This window comes from Glycine soja, chromosome 12, assembly GCF_004193775.1.
Source record: "Glycine soja cultivar W05 chromosome 12, ASM419377v2, whole genome shotgun sequence".
Taxonomy (NCBI): domain Eukaryota; kingdom Viridiplantae; phylum Streptophyta; class Magnoliopsida; order Fabales; family Fabaceae; genus Glycine; species Glycine soja.
Window position 1 is genome coordinate 15,124,252 of NC_041013.1, and position 27,742 is coordinate 15,151,993.

The 27,742-nt window shown below is 33.5% G+C and overlaps 1 protein-coding gene and 2 long non-coding RNA genes across 3 annotated transcripts; all 3 read right to left on the reverse strand.

Annotated features, from left to right (window-relative positions):
• Positions 1–3,507: 3,507 nt before the first annotated feature.
• Positions 3,508–5,694, reverse strand: LOC114379508. The gene is made up of 2 exons (XR_003659507.1): positions 5,285–5,694; positions 3,508–3,864 (listed from the first exon to the last, which is right to left on the reverse strand). It is a non-coding gene; the product is annotated as an uncharacterized LOC114379508 (long non-coding RNA).
• Positions 5,695–8,981: 3,287 nt separating this feature from the next.
• LOC114378487 lies at positions 8,982–9,891 on the reverse strand. The gene is made up of 3 exons (XR_003659342.1): positions 9,706–9,891; positions 9,383–9,606; positions 8,982–9,294 (listed from the first exon to the last, which is right to left on the reverse strand). It is a non-coding gene; the product is annotated as an uncharacterized LOC114378487 (long non-coding RNA).
• A 631-nt stretch (positions 9,892–10,522) lies between these two features.
• On the reverse strand, positions 10,523–15,280 carry LOC114380400 (long-chain-alcohol oxidase FAO1-like). The gene is made up of 3 exons (XM_028339431.1): positions 14,893–15,280; positions 12,950–13,222; positions 10,523–12,459 (listed from the first exon to the last, which is right to left on the reverse strand). Exons 1-3 carry the CDS (start codon positions 15,130–15,132, stop codon positions 10,717–10,719), a joined length of 2,256 nt encoding a protein of 751 aa, XP_028195232.1. The 5' UTR covers positions 15,133–15,280; the 3' UTR covers positions 10,523–10,716.
• Positions 15,281–27,742: the final 12,462 nt, after the last annotated feature.

Sequence of the window (27,742 nt, forward strand, 5' to 3'; positions counted from 1 at the left end):
ATGCTGGTAACATTCCCAGATGAATCCCTTTCGAAAAACGGTCCACCACCACAAGGATTGTGGTATTTCCATGATACGCCGGCAACCCGACAATAAAGTCTAACGAAAGGTCCTCCCAGGGCCGATGGGGCACCGGTAAGGGACATAGTAGCCCGGCAACCCTTTGTGTTTGGTATTTAGTGACTTGGCAATCAAAGCAGTTGGCCACGAATTGCTTGACGTCCTCCCTGAGACCAGACCAAGTGAAATTCTCGGAAATTCGGGCCAGTGTCTTTGTGACTCCAGCATGACCCCCGGTTGGAGTAGTATGATATTCCTGAAGTAATGTGGCCGTGATTGGGATGTCCCTAGGAAGCCAAATGCGCCCTCCTGTTAAAATCAAATCCTGGGTAATGGAGAAAGAGGGATGATTATTAGGTGTGTCCCTAATTTCCTGTTTCCGGCGGCAGAACTCAGGGTGAGCTTCTAATTGGCGTCGTAATTCATCCAGGAAGGTCAGAGAAGGAACGAAAAGAATTAAGCATTGAGAGGGCACTGGTTCCAGTTGTCGGGACAAGGCATCGGCGACCTTGTTTTGGTGTCCTGAACGGAACTGAATCACATAATCATATCCCAAAAGTCGAGCCAAGTACTTATGTTGCTCGGGAGTTTGAATTACTTGGGTGAGTAATTCCTTGAGACTGCGGTGGTCCGTGATGATGATGAAACGTTGTCCTAACAGGTATTGCCGCCACCATTTGACCGCGGTGGTTATGGCAACTAGCTCACGTACATATGTGGAAGCCACTGCGAGTTTGGGAGGGAACGGTTTGCTGAAAAACGCCACAGGGTGGCCTTTCTGGGTGAGCACGGCTCCCATGCCACTACCGGAAGCGTCAGTCTCCACAGTGAATGGGGACGTGAAGTCCGGGAGAGCTAAGACCGGAGCGGTAGACAGGACCGTCTTCAACTGATCAAAAGCGTCTTGAGTCTGGGGGGTCCAGGCAAAAGCGTCCGTCGTAGTTAGTCGAACTAAAGGGGCGGCAATGGTGGCATAGTGGCGGATAAATCGCCGATAAAACCCGGCAAGTCCGAGAAAACTCTTAACAGCTTTAGCCAAGCGTGGTGTCGGCCATTGTCGAATAGCTTCGATTTTAGAGGCTACTGGTTCAACCCCCTTATGAGACACAACATGGCCAAGATATTCAACCTGTTTCTGCGCAAAGGAACATTTAGAAAGTTTAAGAACAAAATTATGGTCAAGGAGGACCTGGAAAGTAATTGTCAAATGTCGAAGATGAGCCTCGAATGAAGTGCTATACACCAAGATATCATCGAAGAAAACGATGATAAAGTGGCAGAGGTGCTGTCGGAATATGCTATTCATGGTGGCCTGAAAGGAACTTGGTGCATTGCAGAGCCCGAATGGCATTACTTTGAATTCGTAATGTCCATGGTGGGTTCTGAAAGCAGTCTTAGGTATATCGGGGTCGTGCATGCGGATTTGGTGATATCCTTGAAGTAAATCAAGCTTAGAGAAGTACTGAGCACCGCCCAATTCGTCCAACAATTCATCAATTGTCGGAATCGGAAACCGGTCACGAACCGTGACGGCGTTAAGAGCTCTGTAATCAACGCAGAATCTCCAAGAGTCGTCTGGCTTGCGGACGAGGAGAACGGGGGATGAAAAAGGACTTGTACTTGGTCTGATGAGTCCTTTTTGTAACATATCATTCACTTGCTGCTCTATCTTCTTCTTCTGGTAATGGGGATATCTATAAGGACGGACATTCACGGGATTGGTGTGGGGAAGGAGGTGGATATGGTGGTCGGTGTCACGGTTAGGAGGTAAGCCGGAGGGGTTCTGAAATAGGGTCGAGAAGCGTATAAGTAAGGCTTGGATTTCTGGGGGTAAGGTTTGTGGTGGTGGAGGTTCAGGGGTGTCGGTGATGAGCGCAATACGGAAATAAGAGGCTTGGGTCTGTGTCCGGCAAAGTCGCCGGAGTTGATGGTGAGTGATGAACCCTGAGTCATTCGTGTTCTCCCCTTTTAATTCTATTAACTGATTTTGGTAAAAGAATTGCATCCGCAGAGACCCGTAGTCAGTGAGAATGGGGCCCAGGGTCTTGAGCCACTGGACTCCCAAGACCACGTTGGCGCCGACAATAGGTAGTATGTGTAAGTCCATGGTGAACATGACGTCCTGAATCATGATGGAAACACCTTCGCAGACGCAAGAGCAATCCAAGTGTTGGCCATTGCCAACCATCACGCGCAGTGGTGAAATACGGCGGCAAGGAAGGCTCAATTGGGTCACTAATACTGGCTGCACGAAGTTGTGGGTGTTGCCGCCGTCAACAAGCAGCACCACACGGTGGTCAGCCATAAGCCCCACCATACGCAAAGCCTCAGGTGCCAGGTGGCCCGAAAATGAATTAAGGCTTATTTGGGCCTGAAATGGGTCGGGTTCATGAGGCGGGTCGGGTGGCGGGTCAGGGGGGTCTATTTTAGAGTCTGAGGGGTCCTCTTCTTCAGTCACTAAGAGGAAAGCCCTAGCGGCGCAGCGATGGCCGCGATGGTAACGTTCATCGCAGGTGAAGCATAACCCACGCTCACGGCGTGAGGTTAGCTCCTCCAGCGTGAGACGTTTCATAATTGGCGGGGTAGGGCGTGGAGGGGCCGGAAGCAAAGGGGGAAGGGTTTGACGAGGTTCAGCGGAAGCAGGAAGAACACGAAGGGGGTTAGGTTGCGAAGGTGGTGCGCGAGGGCGTGAGGGAAGGCGGTTGTCGGAAATCTTTTCTTCCTGAAGCTTTGCGAGGCCCGCGGCCTGGACCAGGGTGAGGGGCTGATGAGCTTGGACTTCCCGGCGAATCTCCGGGTTGAGACCGGAAATGAAGCAGCTCAGCAGGAACGGAGATGGCAGTCCGATGACCCTGTTCGCGAGGTCCTCGAATTCCGAAAGGTACTGATTGACTTACCCCTTCTGTGTCAACTTAAATAAAACGCCTGTTGGGTCTTCGTACTGTGACGGAGCAAATCTGGTTTGCAGGGCTTGTAAGAATCCAGGCCATGAGGTAAACTGGGCATTGCTTGACATCCATTGGAACCAAGCAAGTGCCCGGCCCTCCATATAAAAAGAAGCTATGGTAAGACGGTCTCGCTCAGGGGTTCCATGATATTCAAAATACTGATTGATTTTGAATATCCAACCTAAGGGTTCTGTTCCATCAAATCTGGGAACCTCTAATTTCATTTTATGTTGTGTGGCAGGAACATGGGAGGTCGGAGGTGGTTCAGGTTGCGGAGAAGGGAATGAGGCCGGACGATGAAGCAGTTCGTCAAGTTTGAGGTTCATGGTCTGCATAGTATCTGTGAGACGAGTGAGGATGGATTCCAGGTTGGGTGAGGATGAATCGTGTGGACCGGTCATGGTGGCAGAGGAAACGAGAGCACCAATGTTATGAACGTGGCTGATTTAGAGGTTCAGCTCCTCCAGAGAATAGAAGGGAATTTTAGAGGTTTCAGAGATAAGGAGAAATTCCAGCTTTTTCTTATTTATCCTTCTGTTATTTACATAGTATTTATAGATCCTAGGAAGGAATAGTTTCTTCTAGAATTGGTATAATCCTAGGAATCTAACTAATTTCTGTTATGGATGCTTTTTCTCTCAGATACGCAGCATCCGCAGGAGGATTGTGGAGGATCTTGTGAGCTGGCAATTTCCATTGGATACCTTCAGATGAAATCTTTCAAATAGGTGGGCTTTTTGACCTTTCTTTTGACTATTGGTTCCTTCTGCACCCCAGTTTCTGTAAGTTCACCTTCCGTGTTTGCTGCTATGTCTCTGTTGTCCCTGATTGAAGCTTCTCTGTTCATAACATATACCTTACCAGAATAATCTCAAGTAATTATAATTTCGAACATACAAGTTCCCACTTCCCACATTTTGAAATGAAATACGAAAAAATAGCACCATTTTCAATCGTTTATTAACTTGTATATAACTAGCTCCAATTCAAAGACTGTGCAACACAACAATTGGCTAGCATGGAATTATCAATAAATAAATAAATTGGCTAGCATGAAAATAAAAAACATGGCAAGCAAGACAATATAGCTTTGATTTGAACACCTTCTTTAATGCAATTTCATTATATCGACGAAGTGAAACCCCAGCAGAATGAGCATCCCTGCCAGAAGCATCTTTAGATTATTGTTTTTTTCTGCCTTCACCCTTACAACATATCTTAATAAGAATGATAAGAACTTATGATTACAAACAAAAATAAAACTTCTTTTACAATTTTTAGCAAATAGAAACTAGTAATAATAAAATGAATAAGAAAATAGTGACACAAGTATTTGGTCAATTGGGAAGTACAATAAATGCTTTACTGCCTTAGGAAATAAAACAGGGACAAGGAAATAAAAAGAACTCCTGAAAAAGTTAATCAACTACTTACATAAGCTCAAACACAAATAATACAACATTTCACGCATTCTCCTTCCAAAACTAAGTGAAACAGACTACAAGAACATCATTGGTTTTCATTCAGATAGAACTTATTGCACCAAATCACTTGCAGTTCTTCCTTATGCCATTTGTCAAGTCCATATCTAAGAGCATATTTTTCATCTATAGGAACTCCAAAGATTAATCAGCCTTGCAAGTTTCAAATCCTCATAAAGAAAAATAAGAGATACCCCATGTCAGGCCCCTAGAACAACTAAAAACAACAATAACTGAATGTCCAATCCAACACTCTAATTTACAACGAAGTGTTAGAATAAATTCTAAAATCCAAACAGAAACCACTATTCAGCCGCCCAATAAACTCAACAATATTGCAAGCAAATTAAAGGTGAAGTATGCTTACATTTGACGAAATAAAACTTATAATCACAATGGGTTTTCTACCATACTGATAACCTATCATTCCCCACAACATAGATGTGAAAACATCTGCCAAGCATGAATGCAGACCCTACAACATTTTTCTTTCACATGAAGATCATAATAAAGTACCCCCCACTTAAACCACTTAAACGCATCCTTCAACCTTGATTAACAGAATGGAACTTTTGAACCCATTTGATTCAATAAAGCAATGCTTTTAACTTCAAATGTTAAAATCACATAATACATTAAATCAATTTAAAAGAAAAATAGAAAATTCCAATTCATAACACTTCAAAAGCAGGATGATAAGTCATTGAGCAAAATCTAATCCCCAAAACCTAATCTACATCAATTTGGCCATACAATCTAACTAAGTGGAGCAACAATTGTGTTAAATAACTTTACCTGTTTTCTATATCATTCCCCCCAGCACGAAAAGCAAATGGCTTTCGCATTTGAGGGAGAGCTACACCTTCGACTTCTTTAGATCCGATGCTCATCATGTAGATCTAGTGGTGGTGGTGGTGTTGGTGTTTTCAGCGTGGTGGCTGAAGGAGTAGGTGTGTACGGTTCCCTTGGCGGCATTGTTGTTGTCGTCAAGCAACATGGCTGTGACGAGGGCGGAGAGCACCCTCTTGGAACGGTGGACCTAGCCATCATCGACGGAGATTTGTTTGAGGGTCGTGATGGCAATCTCGGTGAGGCGCTGAAGATCCTTGACGGCGTCACAACCGAGGGTGTCAACATTGCAGACCTCGACGACGCGGTTTAGAGAGAAGTTCAAAGATGGAGTCAGGGGAGTCCACGAAGGCTAGGGCGCGAGCTGAGTAATCACAATAAAAATAAAAATTCACATCATTCAAAGACGGTTTTTGAAAACGACCGTTTTAAAATGTTCTTTCTATTTACCAAAATATCACCGCTTAAAAAATAGCAATAGGTTTGAGAGGACCATCGTTGAACTTTGAACTTTTGTCGTTGAAACTACTTATTTTAGTAGTGAATAACCTACGTAAATGTGTAAATTTATTGTTTCTACTAGTGATAACTAATTTATCGCGGGGTATGAGGGAGTAGAAAAAGTTTCTTAGGTAATTAATTTACATCATTTACCTTTAGTGAAGTTAAATCACATAAATTATTGCAATACTTCTTGTATTTCATTCACGAAACTCATCTCTCCTAACTTTAGAATAATAAAAATAATTCCTTGATTAGGAGAAAGAAACAATTAAATCATCCACAAAACACTGTACAAAGCGCGGGTTTAAATCTAGTCTTAATAAATGCTGGAACAAATGTTTCGAAGCCACAAGGCACACCTTATTCCTTGCGTTTTGGTAACGAAACGGGAAGTAATATGGTACACATATATTGATATCCACCAAATGTTAATTCAGTAGTTAGTAGGTGGTAACAAAAATAAAAAATAAAAAGTTAGTGGGTCATCCAAATGCTGAATATTTCAGTTTGAAATAATCACACATAATTAATAAGATTGAGTCAACTAATTGCTATTATTCCAACTCGACAAGATACCTTGAGTTTGAAGTATGTATAAAACTACATAAAATGCTCATAATATAGAACTGGGCAATTTTTTTAATAAGAAAATCCTTTATAAAAAGATTTCATGACCAATATTTATTTTTCTTACTTACACTTGTGTATGTAAATCTGGATGTGGGCAGTGTTTTAAGAACCGACCAAGTAATTGACTCGATCATAGCATTAAGTCATTGTGTCACTGATTGAATCAGTATATTAGTGATTAACCCATATGACCCGAGTTTATATTAAAAAAATATAAAAATTTTATACAAGTCTTAAAATGTGTTAAAATATAAAAATGTATTGTGTTTATGACTAAATAATTTAAATTTGACTTAATTTCACTTTTTTCTCAAAAGTTTCACAATGTTGTGAATTTTTCCCCAATTTTAATAATTTTAGAGTAAAACAATGAAAAGAATGTAGACGTAGTTGTAACCGGTCTCATCAACACATGATATGACTATAAATATATATAAGGAAAGGGAATAAGTAAAGTAATGTTTACAAATATAAGTTGAGGTAAAATATATTAAAATAATATTTTTTCACAAATAGTAACAGTCTGAAAAAGTAATTAAATCTCTAAATTTCTTAATCATAATGTGAGTGATTACAATTATATTTTTTTCTATAGACGTTGACTGTTTTTTTTTTCAAATTCTAAGGATATGTTTTTATATATATTGGCTTTCACAAGGATATAAAAATATAATTCTATACACTACTATTACTTTTAATTTTGGAAAGAAATATAAATTGATAAAATATAAAACTATTTTTTGTATTGTCAAAGGGGCTTAAGCTAAAAAGAAAAAAAAGAGGATAAATTACATTAAAATCGAGCTTAAAGTAGAAACTCCTAAGGCATCAAAGATCAACAACTGCTTCAACGGGTTTGGAGGTTGCTCATATGCTCATAGATAAAACTATTATTAAACAAAATATATAATTAGTTTATGGAAAAAGTTAAGAAGAACATTTCTTTACGCATTGAGTAGCAAGTTCCAATCTTATTTTTGTTGATTTTTCATTGAGAGGTAAATCTTCACATTTGTCTCTATAATTTTAAAAGGAACAACAATATCCCAAGAAAAATAGAAAATTATTTATAAATATTGTAAATAACAATAATATTAGTAAATTATTTATTATTTTTCCTATGACTGACATTTTAATCAAATTGAGTCTCTTCATTATAAATAAATTATTAATATATAACTGATAATTAAATATAATTTAAAATCATCAATTACCCAGGAATCTAACTCATTTAATTTATCATAGTGCATCAATTATTATAAATTTATTAGTGTGTGTCTGTGAGTCGTCATTCATTAGGATCGGGATAAAAAAATATCATTGTCATGTTTCATCATGTTCCAATTGTCAGAATGGATTTTTGTTATTAAAATATGTAATATAGACCGTACGTAATTTCATAATCATTATTTTTAATGGATGATATCCTATAAGTATATCTTTGGGAAAATCATGTTATCGTATAAGGTATTTATTCATTTTATTGATAATTAATGTTTGACAAGACACTTAGTTAATCATTTTTAATAAGGTTTTTCTTTTTTTAATTTTATTTTTCCTTTCACACTGCGAGACCTTGCTTAATCTATTTGAACCAAATATCACTTAAATTAACGATTTATTAGTTATCATAGATATATATTCAAATTAAATTAAATCAATTCTTAAATTTATAATAAATTTAAAAAGTCTATTTTTAATTTTGTTTATTATTAGATTTTATTTTATTATTTATTTTATCATTTAATTTTGTTATGCTTTAGTCTTACGACCTATTTATTTTGTAATTAGACTAGGGAATCCTATTTCCTAATATTTAAAATTAATTTCCAAATATTTTATTTTATAGATTGTGTTTGACAAGACATTTTTCTTAATTCCTAGGATTTTTTCAAACGTTACATGAAGTTGTATTTTTTAAAATATTAGTTTCTACCTTCTATTTTTTTATATCTTCTTTTATTTTTATTTTCAATATATTTATCCAATTTTCTAGTTATCATTTATAAATAAATTATAATTTTATTATTTTTCCATATTTTATATTTTTCAGCTACTTCAATTAGTTTTACTAAATATTTATAATTTAATAAAGTAATTTTTTAGCTTTTAATTATTTTTTAGTTATTTTTTTCAAACATTACCAAAATCAACATGATACGAAAACAGATATTAAAAAAAGATTAGAATATTAAATCTTTTCATGTGATTTATAGTTATAATTTTCCTTTTTCAAATGTTTGTTTTGCATTATTATATATCTTTTTGTACATTAAGAAAGCTTAAAAAATATCTATCAAAGAAATAAAGCAAACGAAAGAAAGACCATTATATTATTTTAAGTTGAAATTTGTATATAATTTGAAATTCTAATAAAGTGTAATAATGTTGTTTCAATTTATATTATTTATAATATATAATGTATTAAATATTATTTAATTTATATTTATTTATAATATATAATGTATTCAAAATAATTTTAATTTTTCTCAAGATACTTTGCGTTTCCTTCTAAGATTGTAGAGACCTTTATCCCTTCATTCTTTTATTGTACAATTATGAACAAAATCTTCTAATGAGCAAATTCTGAACTTTTCGTTTGGTAGAACTATGATTGGAATCACTTTCAAATTTCTGACTTTTTTGGAAGAGTAAAAGGTAAGATAAAATTTGTGTTGAATTCGAATGTAGAGATTTCTTGCTGCTTTGCACCAGTGCACTGTGAAAAGCCTACAATATTTTTTCATTGGACCACAAGTGAAGGAAGACGACCATCAAGCGGGGGAGGAAGATAACTGCATGACTCAGAAGTAGATCTACATCTGAAATATAGGAGGAAGAATAAGCGCAACACAATGTTAATATGAGAAATATACACATGCAATTCAGCTACAAGTGCTATGTCTTCACCGCTTCATTTCTCTTTGTATTTGATCAATTTAAGACTTTTTCAGTGGATCACCACAAGGCCACCACCTAATAAAAAGAGAGAAAAAACTGCTTAATAAAGGTCATTTCAAAACCATCTTTGGGAGCATTTGTGTCTTAAACACCATTCCCTTCTCCATTAGCGTATTCATCTTCATCTCCACGTGTCCCAAGTTTGACGGGATTAGCAGTTTCTAGATTTTATTCTGAAAAATGAAGAGAATAAATAGCAGCCAAGAAGACATTTTCTTACAAAAGATTCTCCAAATTATGAAGATTGAAATAAGAAAAAGAACAAATATCACCTTTTTTTTTTCTTTCTTGCTAATGATGATGAGGCTTTTCATGAGAATTGTGGTTTGACGTCCACTCGTCTAGGAGAGGGGAGAATGTATACTACATTTGACAGGTTAATTTAGGTCTAAATAGACAGCGGGAGGCATGGATTGTGTAGAGAATTTAGTAGAAGAGAGATGTAATAGAAAACAGAATTCATGTGGCAACTAATAGTATGTCATTGTCACAAGAACGAATGGTTTTTTACCTCAGGATTTATATATTATAAATAATAAATAGATTATTTGAATTGCTCTTAGGCTTGTCATCCTATATCAGGTACGATGGCCTTTTCAAAAACAAAATTAGGTATGATCGCTAATCATGCAAATTTGGCAATTGCCGCGACATTCAACTCACCTACCAGGACAATCGAAGTAGAGATCGAAAATACTTGGCTGGTATTCCAATCATTGTTTATATTTAAATAAATTAATTTGTTTAATCTTTTGTAACATTTTTTTTTTGTGAACGTGTAACATCATTTAGTGGAAATGACAATTACACATTTCTGATCCAGATTTAAATCAGGCAGATGCATTAGTTTAGTTTCTCTGGAAGATCCATGCACAGCCACGTCACTCCTTTACCCAATTATTTAAGGATGTAAAGAAAAGTGATGTCGTACAAACATCAACATGTCAAACAAATACACAAAGATGCATGAAAATGCTAATAGATGTTTGACACATCAGGTAGAGTCTTTTGTTCATATTAGGTGTTATTTGGGTTCAAATTTCAGATTTTTCTTATTGATAAACCGCATGTAAATTAATTCCACATAAATTTTCGTTGAAGTTGATATCTTCTTGATCATGCAAATTTCCTAATATAAACTTTTTCTTTACTAAAGGATACATGGAAATGGAAGTTCCATTTGATACATAACATTATAGTAAAAATACACACCAAATTTGATAATCAAACTAAAACAGCATGCTTCTAATGAAAAAGAAAATTCAACAAACTTCTGAGATTATTTAATCCCTTCTAAGATAATCTGCTATTCTATTAGAGATGCAGTATGCAGTTGATTGGACCGTGATCATGGGATTGACACCAACAGCACTTGGAAGCACACTAGCATCACAAACAAACAACCCTTCAGCCTCCCATGTCTCACCATTTTCATCAACTGCACCTTCTTTCTCACTGACTCCCATTCTGCAGCTCCCCATTTGATGTGCAGAAGAATATATGTTCCAATACTCACCTGGTGAAAGTGCCCCCTCCATTGGACACACACTGTCCAAGAACTCTTGCACTTCATTTTCACCAATGCCATCACACTTAAGTCTCTGACCATCACTTCTGTGTGTACCTACCTCAACTGCTCCTGCAGCTATAAGAATCTTCAGTGCTTGTTTCAAGCCAGCCTTCATGTTCTCCTTGTCAATTTCATTCAGCTTGTAGCTGATCCTTCCTTCTGTTGATACCTGTCCACAAGCCATGTCTCTTATTATTGTTATCAAATGTGAAGTTCTAAGGTAATTCAGCATTCTTTCCTTAAAGTCTAGTCCTGACTCCCAAGGACACAGTGCTGCAAAGGAAGCTGGTCCTAGCGAAGGGGTTTCAATTATTGCCCTTGAATCTGAATTGGAGTCTGTTGATGGCACTTTGTGGACTGATGTTATTATACCTCCCTCGTAGACTTTTCCTTTGAATTCTGAATCATTTGATTCTGGAAAGTATCCCCATGTCATTAGCACAGGGTGGAGATGAAGGTTTTTACCTATGTTCTTGTTTTTTAGTCCACTAGAGATTAACAAAGGGGGTGTCAAAAGTGCCCCACCTGCAGAAATTGTCACCTTGGCCTCAATTTGTAACTTCATTGTGACTCTGCTGTTTAATGCTTTTGCCATCACTCCCAAACATTTCTTCTTTCTGCCATTTCCACTCCTGTTGCTTTCCAACAAGAACCTCTCAGCTTTGCATCCTGTTATTATTACTGCATCTCTTTCAACTGCATCTACAAGCCATGTAGCTTGAGTCCCTTGTTTCTCTCCTTTCGGACAGCCATAACCACATGAGCCACAGTAGTGATTCCCTGAGGAGTTTCTTGGCACATAGTCAACTTTGAGGCCAAGATTTTGACACCCTTTTCTCAGCACTTGGTTTTGGAATCCCTCTTGTGTACAGTTTTCTGTTACACCAATCCTTTCACACACAGTTTCCATTGCGGAGAGATATTCTTGGCTTGAAAAGAAGGGAAGCTTGTGATTCTCAGACCACTCATTTAGCACCTTGTGTGGGGTCTTAATGCAGGCTGACCAATTAACAGCAGAGCCACCACCCACTGTTGATCCTGCCAAAACTAGCACTCTTGAGTCCACAGAAGCAAGGATCCCTCCAGTTTCATATAGTTGATTCATGGAAGGACCTTCTAGAGATGAATAATCCTGAGTAGAAAAATAGTTTCCTTTCTCAAGAACAACCACCTTGTAGCCAGCACTTGAAAGAACAGCAGCCGCAACACCTCCACCACAACCAGAACCAACAACTAGTGCATCACATTTGACTTTGAGGATGTTGCTTTTTGAGTCCAGTGTAACATTAAGGCCTTTGTTAGCAAGAGATTGTTGAAGAGTGGAGTCAGATTCATTCATGGTTTCTATAATCCCCTTTTCAAGGGGCCTAGTTTTGGAGGCATTGGTCAAGTTTTCATCAGCTGGTACCTCATATCCAATGGCTTTCCATGCTGGGTTGTCACCATTTTCATCAACCTGCAAAAGTTTCCAAAAAATTTCTATAACTGCCCATTTTATTAAAAACTTTTAGACTAAAATAAAATTTTGATTCTGGGTCTTATTTTTTTATCAATTGGTCTCATAAGTTTAAAAGGTTTTACTTTGACCCCTTTAAAATGTCTCTGTTAGATTAAGTTGATTTTTCCTTCAGATTATCACACTAACTTAATGAACTTGGTGACACTAGACAAAATATAAAAGATGTCCATTAATGGGTTTATATGTCAGTAAAAGTTAACACTGTTAGCAATAAACTAACAGAATGACCTATTTGATTCAATAGAGACACTTAAAGAAATCAAAGTGCAACGTTTTAAACTTGGGAAACTAAAATGAAAATAAAAAAGAGGAATCAAAAGTATATTTTAGCATGTTAATTAATCTTTCTTATACGAATTTATTATGTGCAGATGACAAGTAACAATGATAATAAATAAGAGAACTTTGGACCAAGGCTGAACAATACCCAAGAGAAAAAAACAAAGAGACACAAGACTTTGATGTAAGCAAAGGCCAGTCTAATAGGTGTGAGGAACCTATGTTTCAGCCACTTCTGCATAACCATTTCTCTTTTCTCCAAAGATATGTTTGAGAAGTTGTTGACATAGGGCCATTTTTCACCAAGACAGAGGAAACCACAGAGCAACAAGGTTCCCAACCTTGTTGCCAGCAGCCATAAAACTACTCTAATCAGTATTACTGCTTCAATTAAGCTCCTCTTCGTTAACATCTCAGCAACCTGTTGCCATTGAAAATGAAACATGATATATACGAGATATGATGAATGTTGACAAAAGATTGTTCAACTAACTTAAACATCACAATCACATTGTTCAAGTTCCGCTTAAAGAGTTTCTAAAAGAAATACCACCACATAAACGGATCCTACCAGTACGGTTGGAAAGAAATGGGAATCTAAATTTTATCAGAGTTGCCCTTACATTAAATGTAATAAATCAATTTTAGGAAAATTTCAATAGTATGGGGCCTAACCTAGACTAAATAATAATTACCCTGGCCCCTAGTTTCACCACTTGGCTCTGAACTTTTAATGCTTCATAAATTCATTATGACAGTGAGTGGTTGCAAATATAAAAATAAATAAAAATTAGTGGAAATTATACTGAATAAATGAAGAGAAAATAAGTTATGTATGATCGTATAGAGCAATTTTATGCTGTCATCTAATTATAAATTACCATATACGATAAATTTATTAACTTTTATAATAATTATCTTAAAATTCATACTAAATGTGAGTTAGGATTGATTAATAATATAAAATATTTTACACTAATAATGTATAGTCATGAAACTTATAAATGGATCCATGGATTTGGTTCTATACTAATGTGTTACCTTTGGTATAACATAGTAATACAGGGAATTTCTTATCTGTGAAGCAGGAAAGGGTGTAGGGAAATTTTTTACTGTTTCAGCTTCTTTCAGTAATATTTCAATTAATAAAACCTAACAAAATAATCTTAAGCACTAATTATTCAGAAGACAAGTCAAATATTCATCCTTAAATTCTAGTAGATTAATATTGTAGCATGTTAAATAGAATCATAAGTGAATGTACTAGTAATTAGGACACAGACTCATTCTATTTTTTATTTCCCGTATTGCACAAATATATGAATGGCGCATGAACTTCCCATGAAATAAACCCAATTATTTGAAAACGGTTCTTCTTCAAGTACATGACAAGGACACACACTCGAACACAGGGCTAGTAATAAGTAGCTGCAAGGCTGCAATGCACAATCTCAGTTACTATATGTTACTTTTTTCAGGTATAAGGTCAAGTGATATTGCGATCACTTTTAATGATTTCTAATATACACAGTTACATGTATCAATCCTTCAATTTCATTGGGAGATTCCCTAATCTCATAAAAGGGGTGAATATCAATATGAATTTTGCAAATACTTTCTTTCACTTACTAGTATATGAAACCATTTAAATCCTCATATTGACGTGATCATGCAGGTACACACTCATTAACAACATGCACAACTGCCAGGATATGTGATATGCACATGGTAACTACGTGGGTCCCACTTATAGACTAAAAGCTGTTTCTTGCATACAGGGATTACTTGCAAATCAGAACAAAAAAATAGCACAGAAGAAGTGAGAAAGAAACTGTTAATTGTATACTATATACTAGTATGCTACTAATATCATAGGATAAACTGTATTTTAATTAGGTTTCTGAATTTTCAGTCAATCTTGATTTTAATTCTCGCCAGCTATCCTAAGTTCTACAATAATAAAACCAAACTTACCAATCATAAAAATATACGAGAACCAAAATCATCATTCTTAAAATATAAAGACCAAGATCGAATTTAATCAAAAATTAAGAAACCTAAAACATATTTTACCCGGTATTATATTCATACCTCATGAGGGATTGGATAGCGAGAAGCAGAAATGTCCCAGAAGGACTTGAGACTCTTGCTAGAATCATAATCATCAATTTGGTCTTCCTTTCTGATCTTAAGAGCATCCATAGGCAAAGGAGGCAACACAACCTCACATATGCTTGCCAGTGACTCCATCTCAGCTGCAGAAAATCCATGTTTATATTTGCTATCCCCTCTCCCACCCCTTAACAATGGATGACACTCTTTTCTGGTCATATCTCTTTTTTTCTCTCTTTTATCACTGATGATGTTGAATTGTTGACCAGCAGCTTAGTATAGCTGAGTACCTTATGCAAGAAGAACTATATGATATGAAAGGGTTTAATGGATTATGTGAATGAACATGCATGTATTTATATACACATAGAAATGGAGCTGAGAATAATAATTATTTTTGGGTGAAAATAATTGAGGGGAGGTTGAGGGGGGAATATAAAATAAAACGACACAAGATGTAATTGACCATAAAGTTTTTGTTTATTATTACTTTCATATAGTTTATAATTTTGGGTTGTGTGGTGCACAAAGGAGGAGGTGGCTCCACTCTCATTAACTTTCAAAGTTTTCTATATCACACCTTCTACCTGCGGAAATGGGTAATTTGCACGATTGGGTCATTTGGGTGCCATGTAAGTATGTACGTAACTAACTACGATCAGCTGCCCAACCTTCTAAATATAGACATTTATTAATGAATGAATGAATGAATATGTTATTATTTAAAGAATGTTTAATATCTTTACTTTTTACTAATAACTAAAATTTAGATATAGACATTTATTTATGAATGAATATGAATTTATAGAATGTTTTATATATGCTTTTAACGATAACAAACAGTTAAAATTTAGAGAATGTTTTTAATATTTTGAATATAATTATTTTTTCATTTTATTTTTTTAATTAATGTCTTTACCATACTTATTAAGAAAATTATTTGTACATTATTTTATATTTGAATTTTAGTTGGTGCGAACTTTGAAGCTAATATATGAAAAAGGTACTAATAAGTAGTTACTTCTTAAACGTGCGTTAGATTTTATCTCAACTGATTCCCTGACACACATTGGACTTTTCTAAGTAAACAAAATAAAGTGTCAATAATTTTAATTGTTGATAAAAAAATTAATATTAACATTTTAATATATTTATGATTTATAGTGTATCTAATTATAATATTAATAGTTAATTTAATTTTTTTCATTCACAATAATTTCACTCAAGTAAGTAAGATAATACGTAACAGATATTTATTGTATTTAAAAAAATATTTATAGTAATTTTTTTTATTAATAATTAAAATTACTTACTTTTTTATTCTAAACTAAATTACTGACTTTAGAGAATTTTCTTGGTTTTTTTTCGTGAATACATTCTCTCTTGTTTTTTTTTCAATTTGTACCACTTTGTAATTTAATTGTCAATCTACATTTGTGCTTTGATTCACACCACTCTATAAGATAAACATGACCAAAGAACATTAATAGCTATAAACTCGAATGAACCATGGATACACTCTCTCTCCTTTTTGTTTCTTTTTTAAACATGACCAAAGAACATTAATAGCTATATAATTTTTTTAATTGATTTTAAAATTACTTATTTGTTAAATTAAATTTTATAATATTTTTTATTTTTTTAAGGAAAAATATACAGATAAAAAAGATAAAATAATTGAATAAAATTAGAGTATAATTTTTTAGTTAAGCTATATGTAATTTTGTAGTTAAATTTATGTGTTGATAATGACATAAGCAAACTAATTATATTTAGTTATATAATTTTATTAAAAATAATTATATTAGAAAATTCAAATTTTAAATAAAAATATTCACTAAAAAATATGTTAAGTAAATTAAATAATAAAACAAAAATAATTATATTTAATAATATCAGTTTCTTAAAAAAAATTATAAAATTTAATTTAACAAATAAGTAATTTTAAAATCAATTAAAAAAATTATATAATATAATATAATATTTATATTTTATAATATTTTAAATTTAAAAACAAAAAAACAAAAAGTAGAGAATGTATTCACGTTCATTTGAGTTTACAGCTGTCAAATCTCTTTGGTCATGGTCATTTACAAAGTAGTGTGAATCAAATCACAAAGTGAAAAGTAGTGTAAATTGGAAATTAACCTGCAAAGTGGTGTATATTCAGAAGAAAAAAAAAAACAGGAAAGAAAGAGTGTATTTATGGAAGAAAAAAAAACCAAATTTTCTTTCTACATATATTAATTTTTAAGTGGAATTGTGTCTAGGCCTCATTATTCTATTTATTAAATTCGTTAATGCATGCACTTATTTTTATAATTGAAATGTTATTAAGTTGTAATTAAATTTTATCTTAAAATATACTAATGGTATAACTTATTAACATAGTTTTAATAAATAAAAAAAAGTGTGCATGTATTTAAATGCTTATGAAGTTTGCAAACTGATACAATTTTTTTCCCTAATAATTAAATTATAATTAGAGATTGTCTTAAAGTACAATACTAGTATGACTAGCTAATGTATTTTAACTAAAATCAAGTGTGTAATGTAACAAATTCCTATATTTATTTATAATATATCTATTTTTTATTTTTTATTTTATATATATTCCATATATCTTAGAATATTAGAAGGTGAGTTTGGGTATAATTCAACTCCAAAAGTTAGTTAAGAGCTCAGGGTTACCCCTCACTTATATATTATAATTTGATTTTACTTTTAGCCAATATGAAACTTAGATTTTTCCCAACAATATAAGTAAAATTGACTTATATTTTAATTCACTTTTGTTAAATTGTATATTTTTTATATTTATTTTATTGTTTTTCTTATTATTAATTTAGACCAGTTGACTCATTTTGATTTGCTTTTTCCAACTTTTCTTTAAGATGAACCATTTGAATGCTTTTGCGCATGTATAGACCAAAGTGAATTAATTAATTTTGTCATGGGTTAAATTTATGTATGATTTGCATATAAATAAATGGTATATATATTTATTATACTTGTTGTACATAAATAAGAGTCCTTGTTTATAAAGGGATTTAGCTCAATTGGTTAAATATAGTTTGTGAGTTATCATAATTCCTTGATAACTTGTCTTTAATTCTTATGAATAAGAGAAAGGACTCTAGTATATTGTTTTGTCATAGACCTATAAAATATCGGGACTTGACTTTTACTTTTTTTTCGCTCCATTTGTTTGATTTCATTCTTTCTTTTCTCAATTCAATGGATGTGTGTGTTATTCTTATGACTTTTTGGTGTCCTCGGTCTTATTCCTTCTGGACGTATATATAAGCAAAAATAATTGCTTTCATATTGACAAAAAAAAGTTAATTAAAATCAATTAATTTTATTATTCTCAAGTAAAACATAAGGTTATTCTTAAAATGTTCTTCATTGAAATTTGATATCATGAATAAAATAGAGTACTTGAAAATAGAGTCGCAAATAAATGAAAGGTGTTTTAGGAATAATAACATTAAATACAAGAAAAAAATTAGTTAGATTTGCTTATAGTTGAGTCTAAGAAAAAAATGATTTTTCTGCTTTTATGAGATAACAGTGATGGTTTATGCGATCGAAAACTTAAATGCCATTTATCACAAGGTTGAACAATGTAAGACCAAGAAAAATAGCATTAAAAAGCTTTGTTATGTGATTGTTAGACTAGTTTTTACACTAATAGAGGTAGGCTTGGTCATGGTAGAAGCAGATAGAAGATACTATAATCGACAATGGGAAATAAGGGAGAAGGCAGTGGGAGACACAATTGGAGAGGCAATAGGGGAGGCAACAATAATTATAAGAGAGCCTCACCAAAGGGAGAGATTTAAAGATGGCTTTATGACATGAATACCAGAGCTCTCTCAGTGGATGCTTGGTTAGCATTACAACAAATAGGGTTAGTTTTCCTTTTGTCATGTAGTGATCCAACTATCAAATTATGATTAGATCTGTTAGGAGTTTGTTAATCCTATGTAGTGTAAGTCTCTATATAAGGGACATTAGAATGAATGGAAAAAGCAGAGAATAATGTTCAATAAATCATTTTCCTTCTGCATTTCTAGAGGTAATCTCCTAGCCTCCAATTCATGAGAGATTAATTCATTGTCTTTAAGTTTTGTAGCTATCATCTTTGGTGCTTTCATTGCCTCTCTTCCATGATTGATAACATAAGTTCCCAAACAATCACCCACCTTGAAGAGGTTGTCACTCAACTCACCCAAAACTAGAGTGCCCTCACCGCTACCTAGAGCTCCCTCCACTCCAAAATTGAGGAGGTCATTTCTCACCTCAACTCCCTCGAAACAAGCTCACCCAATCGTGCTCCCCCGAGTCACCCTCCACATCTGAAACTTGATGTCCTGTGGTTTGATGGTTCTAATGCCATGTCCTGGATCTTTAAAATTTCTCAATTTTTCGAGTTCTATGGCACTCCCAATGACAAACGACTCTAGGTCACATCATTTTATCTTAACAGAGTTGTCCTATGCTGGTATCAATGGATGTTTTTCAATGACCATATCTCGTCTTGGTCTAACTTCTTCCAGGCTTTGGAGATGCGCTTCGCACCCTCATTCTATGACGACCCCAAGGAAGCTCTCTTCAAACTATCACAACAAGGCTCGATCAACTCATATCTCTCTGCGTTTAAGGGTTTAGCCAATCGTATCATGGGTCTCCCTGATTCAACTCTCCCCCTTTACATATTATTCCCCTCACCTCCGTTTCCCTTCACAATTACCTCCCCTTCTTCTGACTCTCCCAAAGACAACCTTCAAGAGACTCTCTTCTGCTAAAATGGTGGCTCACTGTGACAAAGGCTTGTGTTACAATTATGATGAATGATATGGTCCTCACCATAAATGCAAGGTGAAATTCTTTCTCCTTATCACAAATGACAATGACAACCCTGTTGACATTGGTCCTTCTGATCTAACTCTGATCATCTTTTACAACCCTTCCTCTGCTCCTATTCCTTCAAATAGCTCGTCTTTTGCCCAAATCAGCTTTCATGCTTTGTAGGGACACCCTGCCTCCGCCACTTTGCACATTGATGGTTCCGTTAATGGGCATAACGTCGTGGTCCTCATCGATGGGGGTAGTACCCACAACTTCATCTAGGATGACATGGTCCACTTTTTGAATCTTAGGGCCCAACCCACTCAACCACTTAGCGTCATGGTGGGAAATGGGAGTGAACTTTGTTGTAATTAGGTGTGCAGAAATGTGTCTGTTTCCATCCACAAGCACTATTTCTCCATGGACCTCTATGTTATGGCCCTTGGGGATCTTGATCTTGTTTTGGAGTGGAATGGCTCAAGCACATGAGCCCAATCACTATTGACTGCTACTCTTCATTCACTATGCCTTTCAGTTGGGGCGATGAATTAGTGTAACTCCATGGTCGTATTGGGCCTAGCCTAACAGAAGCTACTCTTGGTCAGGTGAAGCGCATGCTTCATACTAACCGTGCTGCTGCTTTTTTCCACCTTCAGCTTTGTGCCTCTCCCGATAACCCATAAGAACCTTTCACCCTCCTTGTACCACCGTAACTTCAACTTCTTCTAGATACCTACTCTTCACTTTTCCAACATCTAACTACTTTACCCCCTCTGTGGACCACAGACCACACCATCCACATTATACCAAATTCCCAACCTGTATCGCTACCTTTACTTCCAAAAACATGAGATTGAAAAGAAAGTTGATGAAATGCTTCATCATAACCATATCCAACCAAGTCGAAGTCCTTAATATCCCTTAGTATTGTTGGTGAAGAAGAAAGATGCTACGTGGCACTTCTGCATCGACTATCATGCCTTGAATACCATCACTGTAAAGGACAAATTTCCTTTATCCACCATTAATGAGCACTTGGATGATTTGGGTCACACCATTTGATTTTCTAAATTAGATCTCGCCTAAGGATTTCATCAAAATCCATCTAGGCTTTCATAGATATTTCCAAGACAGAGTTTCGTATTCATCAAGGTCACTATCAGTACAATGTAATGTTGTTTGGCCTCTGTAATGCTCCATCAATGTTCCAAGCAACAATGAATGATTTATTTTTCCCTTTCATATGCAAATTCATCCTCCTATTTTCTGATGTCATTCTTGTCTATAGTTGAAACTTTGAGGACCATATGGAGCATCTCAAGCGGGTCCTTCATACTTTACAACAAGGGGAATTTTATCTCAAGCCATCCAAGTGTTCCTTCAAACAATGATGCATTGATTATCTAGGTCATATTGTTTCCGCCAATGGAGTTGAACTGGAGCCCTCGAGATTCAGGCAATGCAGGACTAGCCAATCCCCATTTTGCTTAAATCTCTACCAGGTTTTTTGGGTCTCATTGGGTTTTATTGATGCTTCATTAAGGACTAAGCCAAACTTGCTTCCCCCCTAACTCATCTACTTCGTAAGGATCAATTTAGGTGGTCCTCTGAAGCTCATCTCGCTTTCGACAAACTTAAGTTAGCCATGACATAAGCCAAACTTGTTTCCCCCCTAACTCATCTTCTTTTGTGATCGAAATTGATGCTACAGGTACTATGCTTCATTAAGGACTATGCCAAACTTGTTTCCCCCCTACTCATCTCCTTTCGTGGCCTCCAATTCAGGAGAGATTATTCGTTGTCTTTAAGTTTTGTAGCTATAAGAGGAAAGAGGATTTAATTTGAACAGAAGGCGTAGGCAAGGGATGTCATGAATACCATTGGATGTGGTAGGAACTTAGAAATATGTGGATGATGTAAGGTATATACGTGGAGAGATTTAAGTAAAGAGGAATGATAATATTATTAAAAGAAAAATACTAACAAGTGTTTTAACAATATTGGTTAAAGAATTTAAATTAAAAATAATTTTATTAAAAAACGGAACATTGTGTTGTTCATACTCTATGCTCTCGATTTACATAATAAATATTTTTTCTTTTTACTTTCTTAGTCAATATAAAATACTGATTAATAAGACCTTCCTTAAATGAAATGGAAGTGGTGATATTTATTTATTGATTAATAAGACCCTTACTTAAATGAAACGGAAGTGGTGATATTTATTTATGCATGATTTTATCTGTTTCCTGGAGTACGTGTGTATTGTATTATTTGTATTGTTGTTGTGTAGGGCTTAAGTGTATTTTTTTAGGTGATAAGGGAGGATCTCCGTTATGATCTTTTATCATAATCTGTCTGAAACTATTTGGCACATCTTGTGCTTATGAATATATTTGCTTTAAGTTGTTGATAAATAAGAACATGGTGTTTAAATTTAGTTAATTATACTAATAGTTTAGCATGTACAGTGTAGAAGGTAAATGCTTATTTTATATCTTAAATTTTTTAATAAAAAATATTTTTAAATATATACATTATTATAATTAAAATCTGTAATAAATAAACATTTTTGTACTTATAAATTGTATTTTTTTATTCATGAAAATAATTTATATTGTGAAATATTAAATTTTATTTCTACAACACCCAAAACAACATTAGTCATGGAACCGATAGACTCCCTATAAGGAATTCGCTAATTAGCAACAAAAATCAGGCAGGAGAAAAATTCCAAGCTAATCCGTCGCTAATTAATGACAAACTAGCGAAGAAAAACCTAGTATAACATATCCCTCACTAGTTAGTGACGGATCATGAAGCCACTCAATTCCCTCGCCTATATAACAAATAATATACTGAAGGAACTATTCCTCTCAAAACCCTCTTCAAAGTCGTTATAAAAATAATAGACACAAAATTTAAACTTAGCGAGGACATACTTCCCATGTTATTCCCTGGCTGAGTTGCGAAGGAAATATTGGTCGGATGTATCCCTAAATGCGTTGAGAAAGCAGGAATATTCTTCGCAAATCCCTCGTCATTTTGCGGATATTGTCCCTCGCAAAATTGTGCTCAAATAGTTTTTTAAATTTTGAGAAGCTTGTTCCCCCCTTGATAATCCCTCACCATTCTGCCGCAATTTTTTTGTGAAAATTTAAATATTTTGTATTTAGATCATATCATAATTTAGAAATCCAATTAAAATTATGAAATAAATATAAAAGATTGATTTAAAAAACGTTGTCATGTGTAAATATATTTGTATTATTACTATTATTTGATATAATACAAATGACACTTAATTAATAATATTATGAAAATTCTTTTTTGAAATAAAAATGAATTTAGAAAAGAATATAATCTGTAAGAAAAATATTTATAATTTTATAAAGAAAGTCTTTGTACATGTTTATCTAGTACTGATCTAAACATTTAAAAGCAAAGTGTTTTCTTAAAAATAATTTTTGATTAATTAGTTAATTATTGTTTTATTAAATGATTATTAATTAATGTGTATAAACACATATACAAAGGGTGACATTGAATTTTTTTTTTCCATTTTTTACTTTCTTTTCATTTTATTTCCTTACCTACTCATCTTTATAACACAAATTCAACCAAATCCCAATCCATCTACCATTGGTTGATCTTAAGACATGGGAACATGATGGACGTTAAGATAGAGGGAAGAGAGACAAAGTAAAACTTAATTAAGTAGCTTTCCCACTAAAATTTGTTTCATCTAAGGGTGGGAACCTTTTGATGGTGGGAGACTTAATATCTTTCCCACTATAGAAAACGTCATATTTTATGACATTAAGTTAGTTTGAGGTAGAGAATTCCATTGGATTAGAGTTTATTCGAACTGAAAGTTGTAGTGAACATTTTAATTGAAGGTTGATCTTTATAATAGAATTCAAAGTTGTAGTAGACCTTTACTCCTCAAGTGTTTGTATGCAACACAGATGCATCCAATAATGAACCTATTGTCTGCACAACAAAAAAGGAATTGTACAAGTAAGGGGGACAATATAACCCGTTTATTTTGTATGGGCCGGATTGAGATTCTGAATCCACCAACCCACTTTAATCCACTTTTGGCAAGTCAACAGTGGGGCACAGTAGGAAGGGTTGACCCATTTTGTCACCCTTGTGTACTAGTGGCCTTTTATAATAAGTTTTTTATTTACACATAAAAAATAGCTTCTATCACAAAAATAAAAAGAAATAGCTTATTTTTATAATAGCTTTTATCAATAATAAAAAATAACATTTATCACAATATCGATTATTTAAAATATAATTTATATGTTCAAAAATATGTATTTTTTTATAAATTTTATATTATAAAATACTTTTTATTATATATGTTTTTCATACAAAATAAAAAGTATTCTATGTAATGTACATGTTAATAATTATTATTATTTTTAATTTTATTTTTGAAGATAAAGACTAGCACTTGTTAATTTAAAATTATATATTATTTTATATCAAACTTAATTTACATTAAATTAATTAAAAATATAAAATATTATTTAATATTTATCTTATAAAATAATTTAAAATTATATTATAGACAAAGGTATATAAAATTATATATGTAATTTGATTCAGATTATATATAAGAATAAAATATATTTATTTTGTATATTTTTATATAATATATAAATTGTATTAATATTTAATATATATATATATATATATATATATATATATATATATATATATATATATTTCTAGTACATGTATAAATAATATGTATATGTTTTTTTATGAGTATAATGTGTATAAAAAAGGAGCAGAGAAAAAGTTATGAATTAATAATTAATTAGTTAATAATTATTAGAAAACAATTGTTAAAACAATTTATCTACTCTGATGGCGAGAGTTGAGGCAAAAAGCAATTAGACATTTAGACTGAACACAAGACTTGAGAGCCTCTATTTTCTGCTGCTAGCTAGGGTTCATGCCTGGTCGTGACCTCCATGGCCCCCCGTGTTGCACGCCATCACCTCTGTCAGATGTTATCACCTCTGTCACACGCTGCATTGCATGCCATCAGGTAGCAACTGCATTTGCTCTATGAAGTGCTGAGGTATGTTTTCTCATCTTCTCTCTAGTTCTTCAGTTTTAAATTTGCGTTTGTGAAGGTTTTTTAAATTTGAGTAAGCTTTATGTCTCTACCTCTCTTGCCTCTTCTATTACGCCACTAGCCTCAACTTTGGGATATGAATATAGAAACAGTTTTTAAATTTGGGCATTTCTTTTTTGTTTTTGCTTGTATCTGTGTGTGTGATGTGTGTCTTTGATCACTGGTTTTGGATTATTATTTTGAAAAAAGAAGGAATCTGATATATGTTTTGATATTATTGTTGACTGGAGCCTAAAGGCAGAAATGACTATGACTACCATATTTATCTCAATATTTTCTTACGGGTGTATATTGTTCTCAAAATAAACAAATAAAAATATTGTGTTTGACATGGGAGGAGTGGAAGCTATTATTGGGTTGTAGCCGTAATTAGCTTGGTCGCCATGCTTCAATCAATTGAACATCAATGGTACTTTATTTTAGCAGCCACAAACTATTCACCTTGAGAACAAGGTGAAACTTTAGGAAGGGGAGAGTACTGATAGATAGTCATTAGTAGTTAATTAGGTGTGTATTAGTGAGGGAGGGAGTTAGTTAGGCTAGTTGGGATGGCTGATATAGCTAGTAGAAGAAACCTATAAATAAAAAAAGGAGGTTGAGAGAGAAATCATCTTACCATTTGAGAAAGGATTAGACTCTTACATAGTACGGAGGTCCTAGTCTTTTGAATATCCAGGGAAATCACTAATTTTGTATCCTCAATCCTAGCCTAAGGCTGCTACCACATTGGCATATATAGCAATTGAGATATGGGGTTCATTGATAAAGAAAATCATTTTTTTTCCTTTAGATTCTTACACAGATGGTTCTCTAGAATTCCATAAAACTGAAAAGAAAAGATACTCCAAGTCATCGTGAAATATAATATTTTGTAATCACCACTCACCACAATATTGAGATATAAATATAGAAATAACAGTTTTTCTTTAATTTGTGGGATTTCAATCAATTAAACCAGTAGCAATTTCTGTTTAATTTTTGGTAGTGTTTATTTTTAAGTCTTACTAATTTTTCTTTATTTTTTCAAACTATCCCTGTAATTATCCATCACTTTGATATTTTTTTTCGTGGTTGCTGCCTTTCTAGTTGTCATTAGTTTTATTTCTTTATTATAATGTTTTGTGAATTAATAGCTTTTCACTCACTGATCGATGTCTGCAGGACAGCTATTAGACCAGAAAATATTATATACTATTGTGTATTGGAATTAAAAAAATTCAATATATTCAAGAAAATAACCTTAAAGTCCATTATTAACATAAAGTTTTGATGAAATTAAAAATAAATTACTAAATATTGCTTACTTAATTTATGCTTTTTTTCATGACTAAAAAATAGTAAATTAAATTTTTTTATTCTCTTTTAATGACTTAAAATTATTAATAATGGATAAATATATAACTTTGTCAAATTCGTTATCCTCTTTTAAAAACTTAAAATTATCAATAATTGATAAATAAATAATTTTGAAGAATATTTTGAATATATTATACAAAAATTTGTTAGCATTAACTTAAAAATATAAATAATTTTTAATAATTATATATATATATATATATATATATATATATATATATGTATGTATAATTATTATTTTTTTTAAAAAAACTTTGGGGGCTATGACCCCACTATGTGTACACAAGCTCCGCCACTAACTATATTCTTGCATGTAGTTGTTTTCTTGGGTATGATATAATTGTATTTTAGTTTTTTTTATGTCTAGTTGCATTTGAATCTTGTAGTTGCATATATTCATTTTCTTGGTGCATATTCCTTTTCCGTTATTAACTTGTTGCATTTGCAGTCATTATTTATGGTAGTACTTAGTTTCTATGTAAAAGTTGTCCAAATTTATGGGATGTTTAGTGGAACAGTAGTAGTTATTCAAGAACTTTGTAATGATTATTATTATAAAGATATTTTGATGTTGAGTGAAAAATCAACTCAAGCAAAATTAAAAAATAAAATCATTCTCTCTCTTCTCATATGTTTATAATGATGATCTCCCTCCCTCCCCTCCCCACACTAAATATGATGTTTGTTTTATATTCTGCATGTATAAGTAATACATGTCTTTTAGATTAAGGCCTTTAATTTGTATTTTGACTTGCAAATAATCTTGTATTTGTAGTCATGAGACACGATCAAAGTTGGATGTTATCAAGAAAGAATTGTTTTGGCCTTGTAAGTGAAGAATTCATAAATGGGGTTGATGGTTTCATTCAAGTTTCTATAAGAGACCTGATAATTGTTGATATAGCATGGTGCATTCTTTGTCCTTGTGCAAAATGTAGAAACAATTATAGGAATAAACCATTTTCGGTCGAAAAACATTTCGTATGACCATGAATTTGTGGATGATTATGTAAATTAGGTCCTTCATGGTGAGGAGAAATGGGTGAATAGTGCATCAATGCTTGTAAATGAAGATTGTGTTGAAGAGAATAGAAATTCATATGTGAGTATGGTTATGAATGCTGCTTATGATAGATCAAACCCACAAGCGGAGGGGATGGAAGAGGATCTGAATCCATCAACTCCAAAGTTTTATAACTTATTAAGCAATGTTAATGAGCCTTTATGGGATGGTTGCAAGAAGCATACAAAATTGTCAGCTGCCACACAACTCTTAAAATTGAAGTCGAAATTTAACATGAATGAGAGTTGTTGTGATTGAATGATTGGCATAATCAAAAGCATACAGTTTAAGCCAAAGGGAACCTCATCTACAAGTAAGGATGTGCCTAACTCTTTGTTGAGATATTTCCTCATTATTCCAAGGTTCCAATGCCTCTTTATGTCTAAAAATACTTCAAT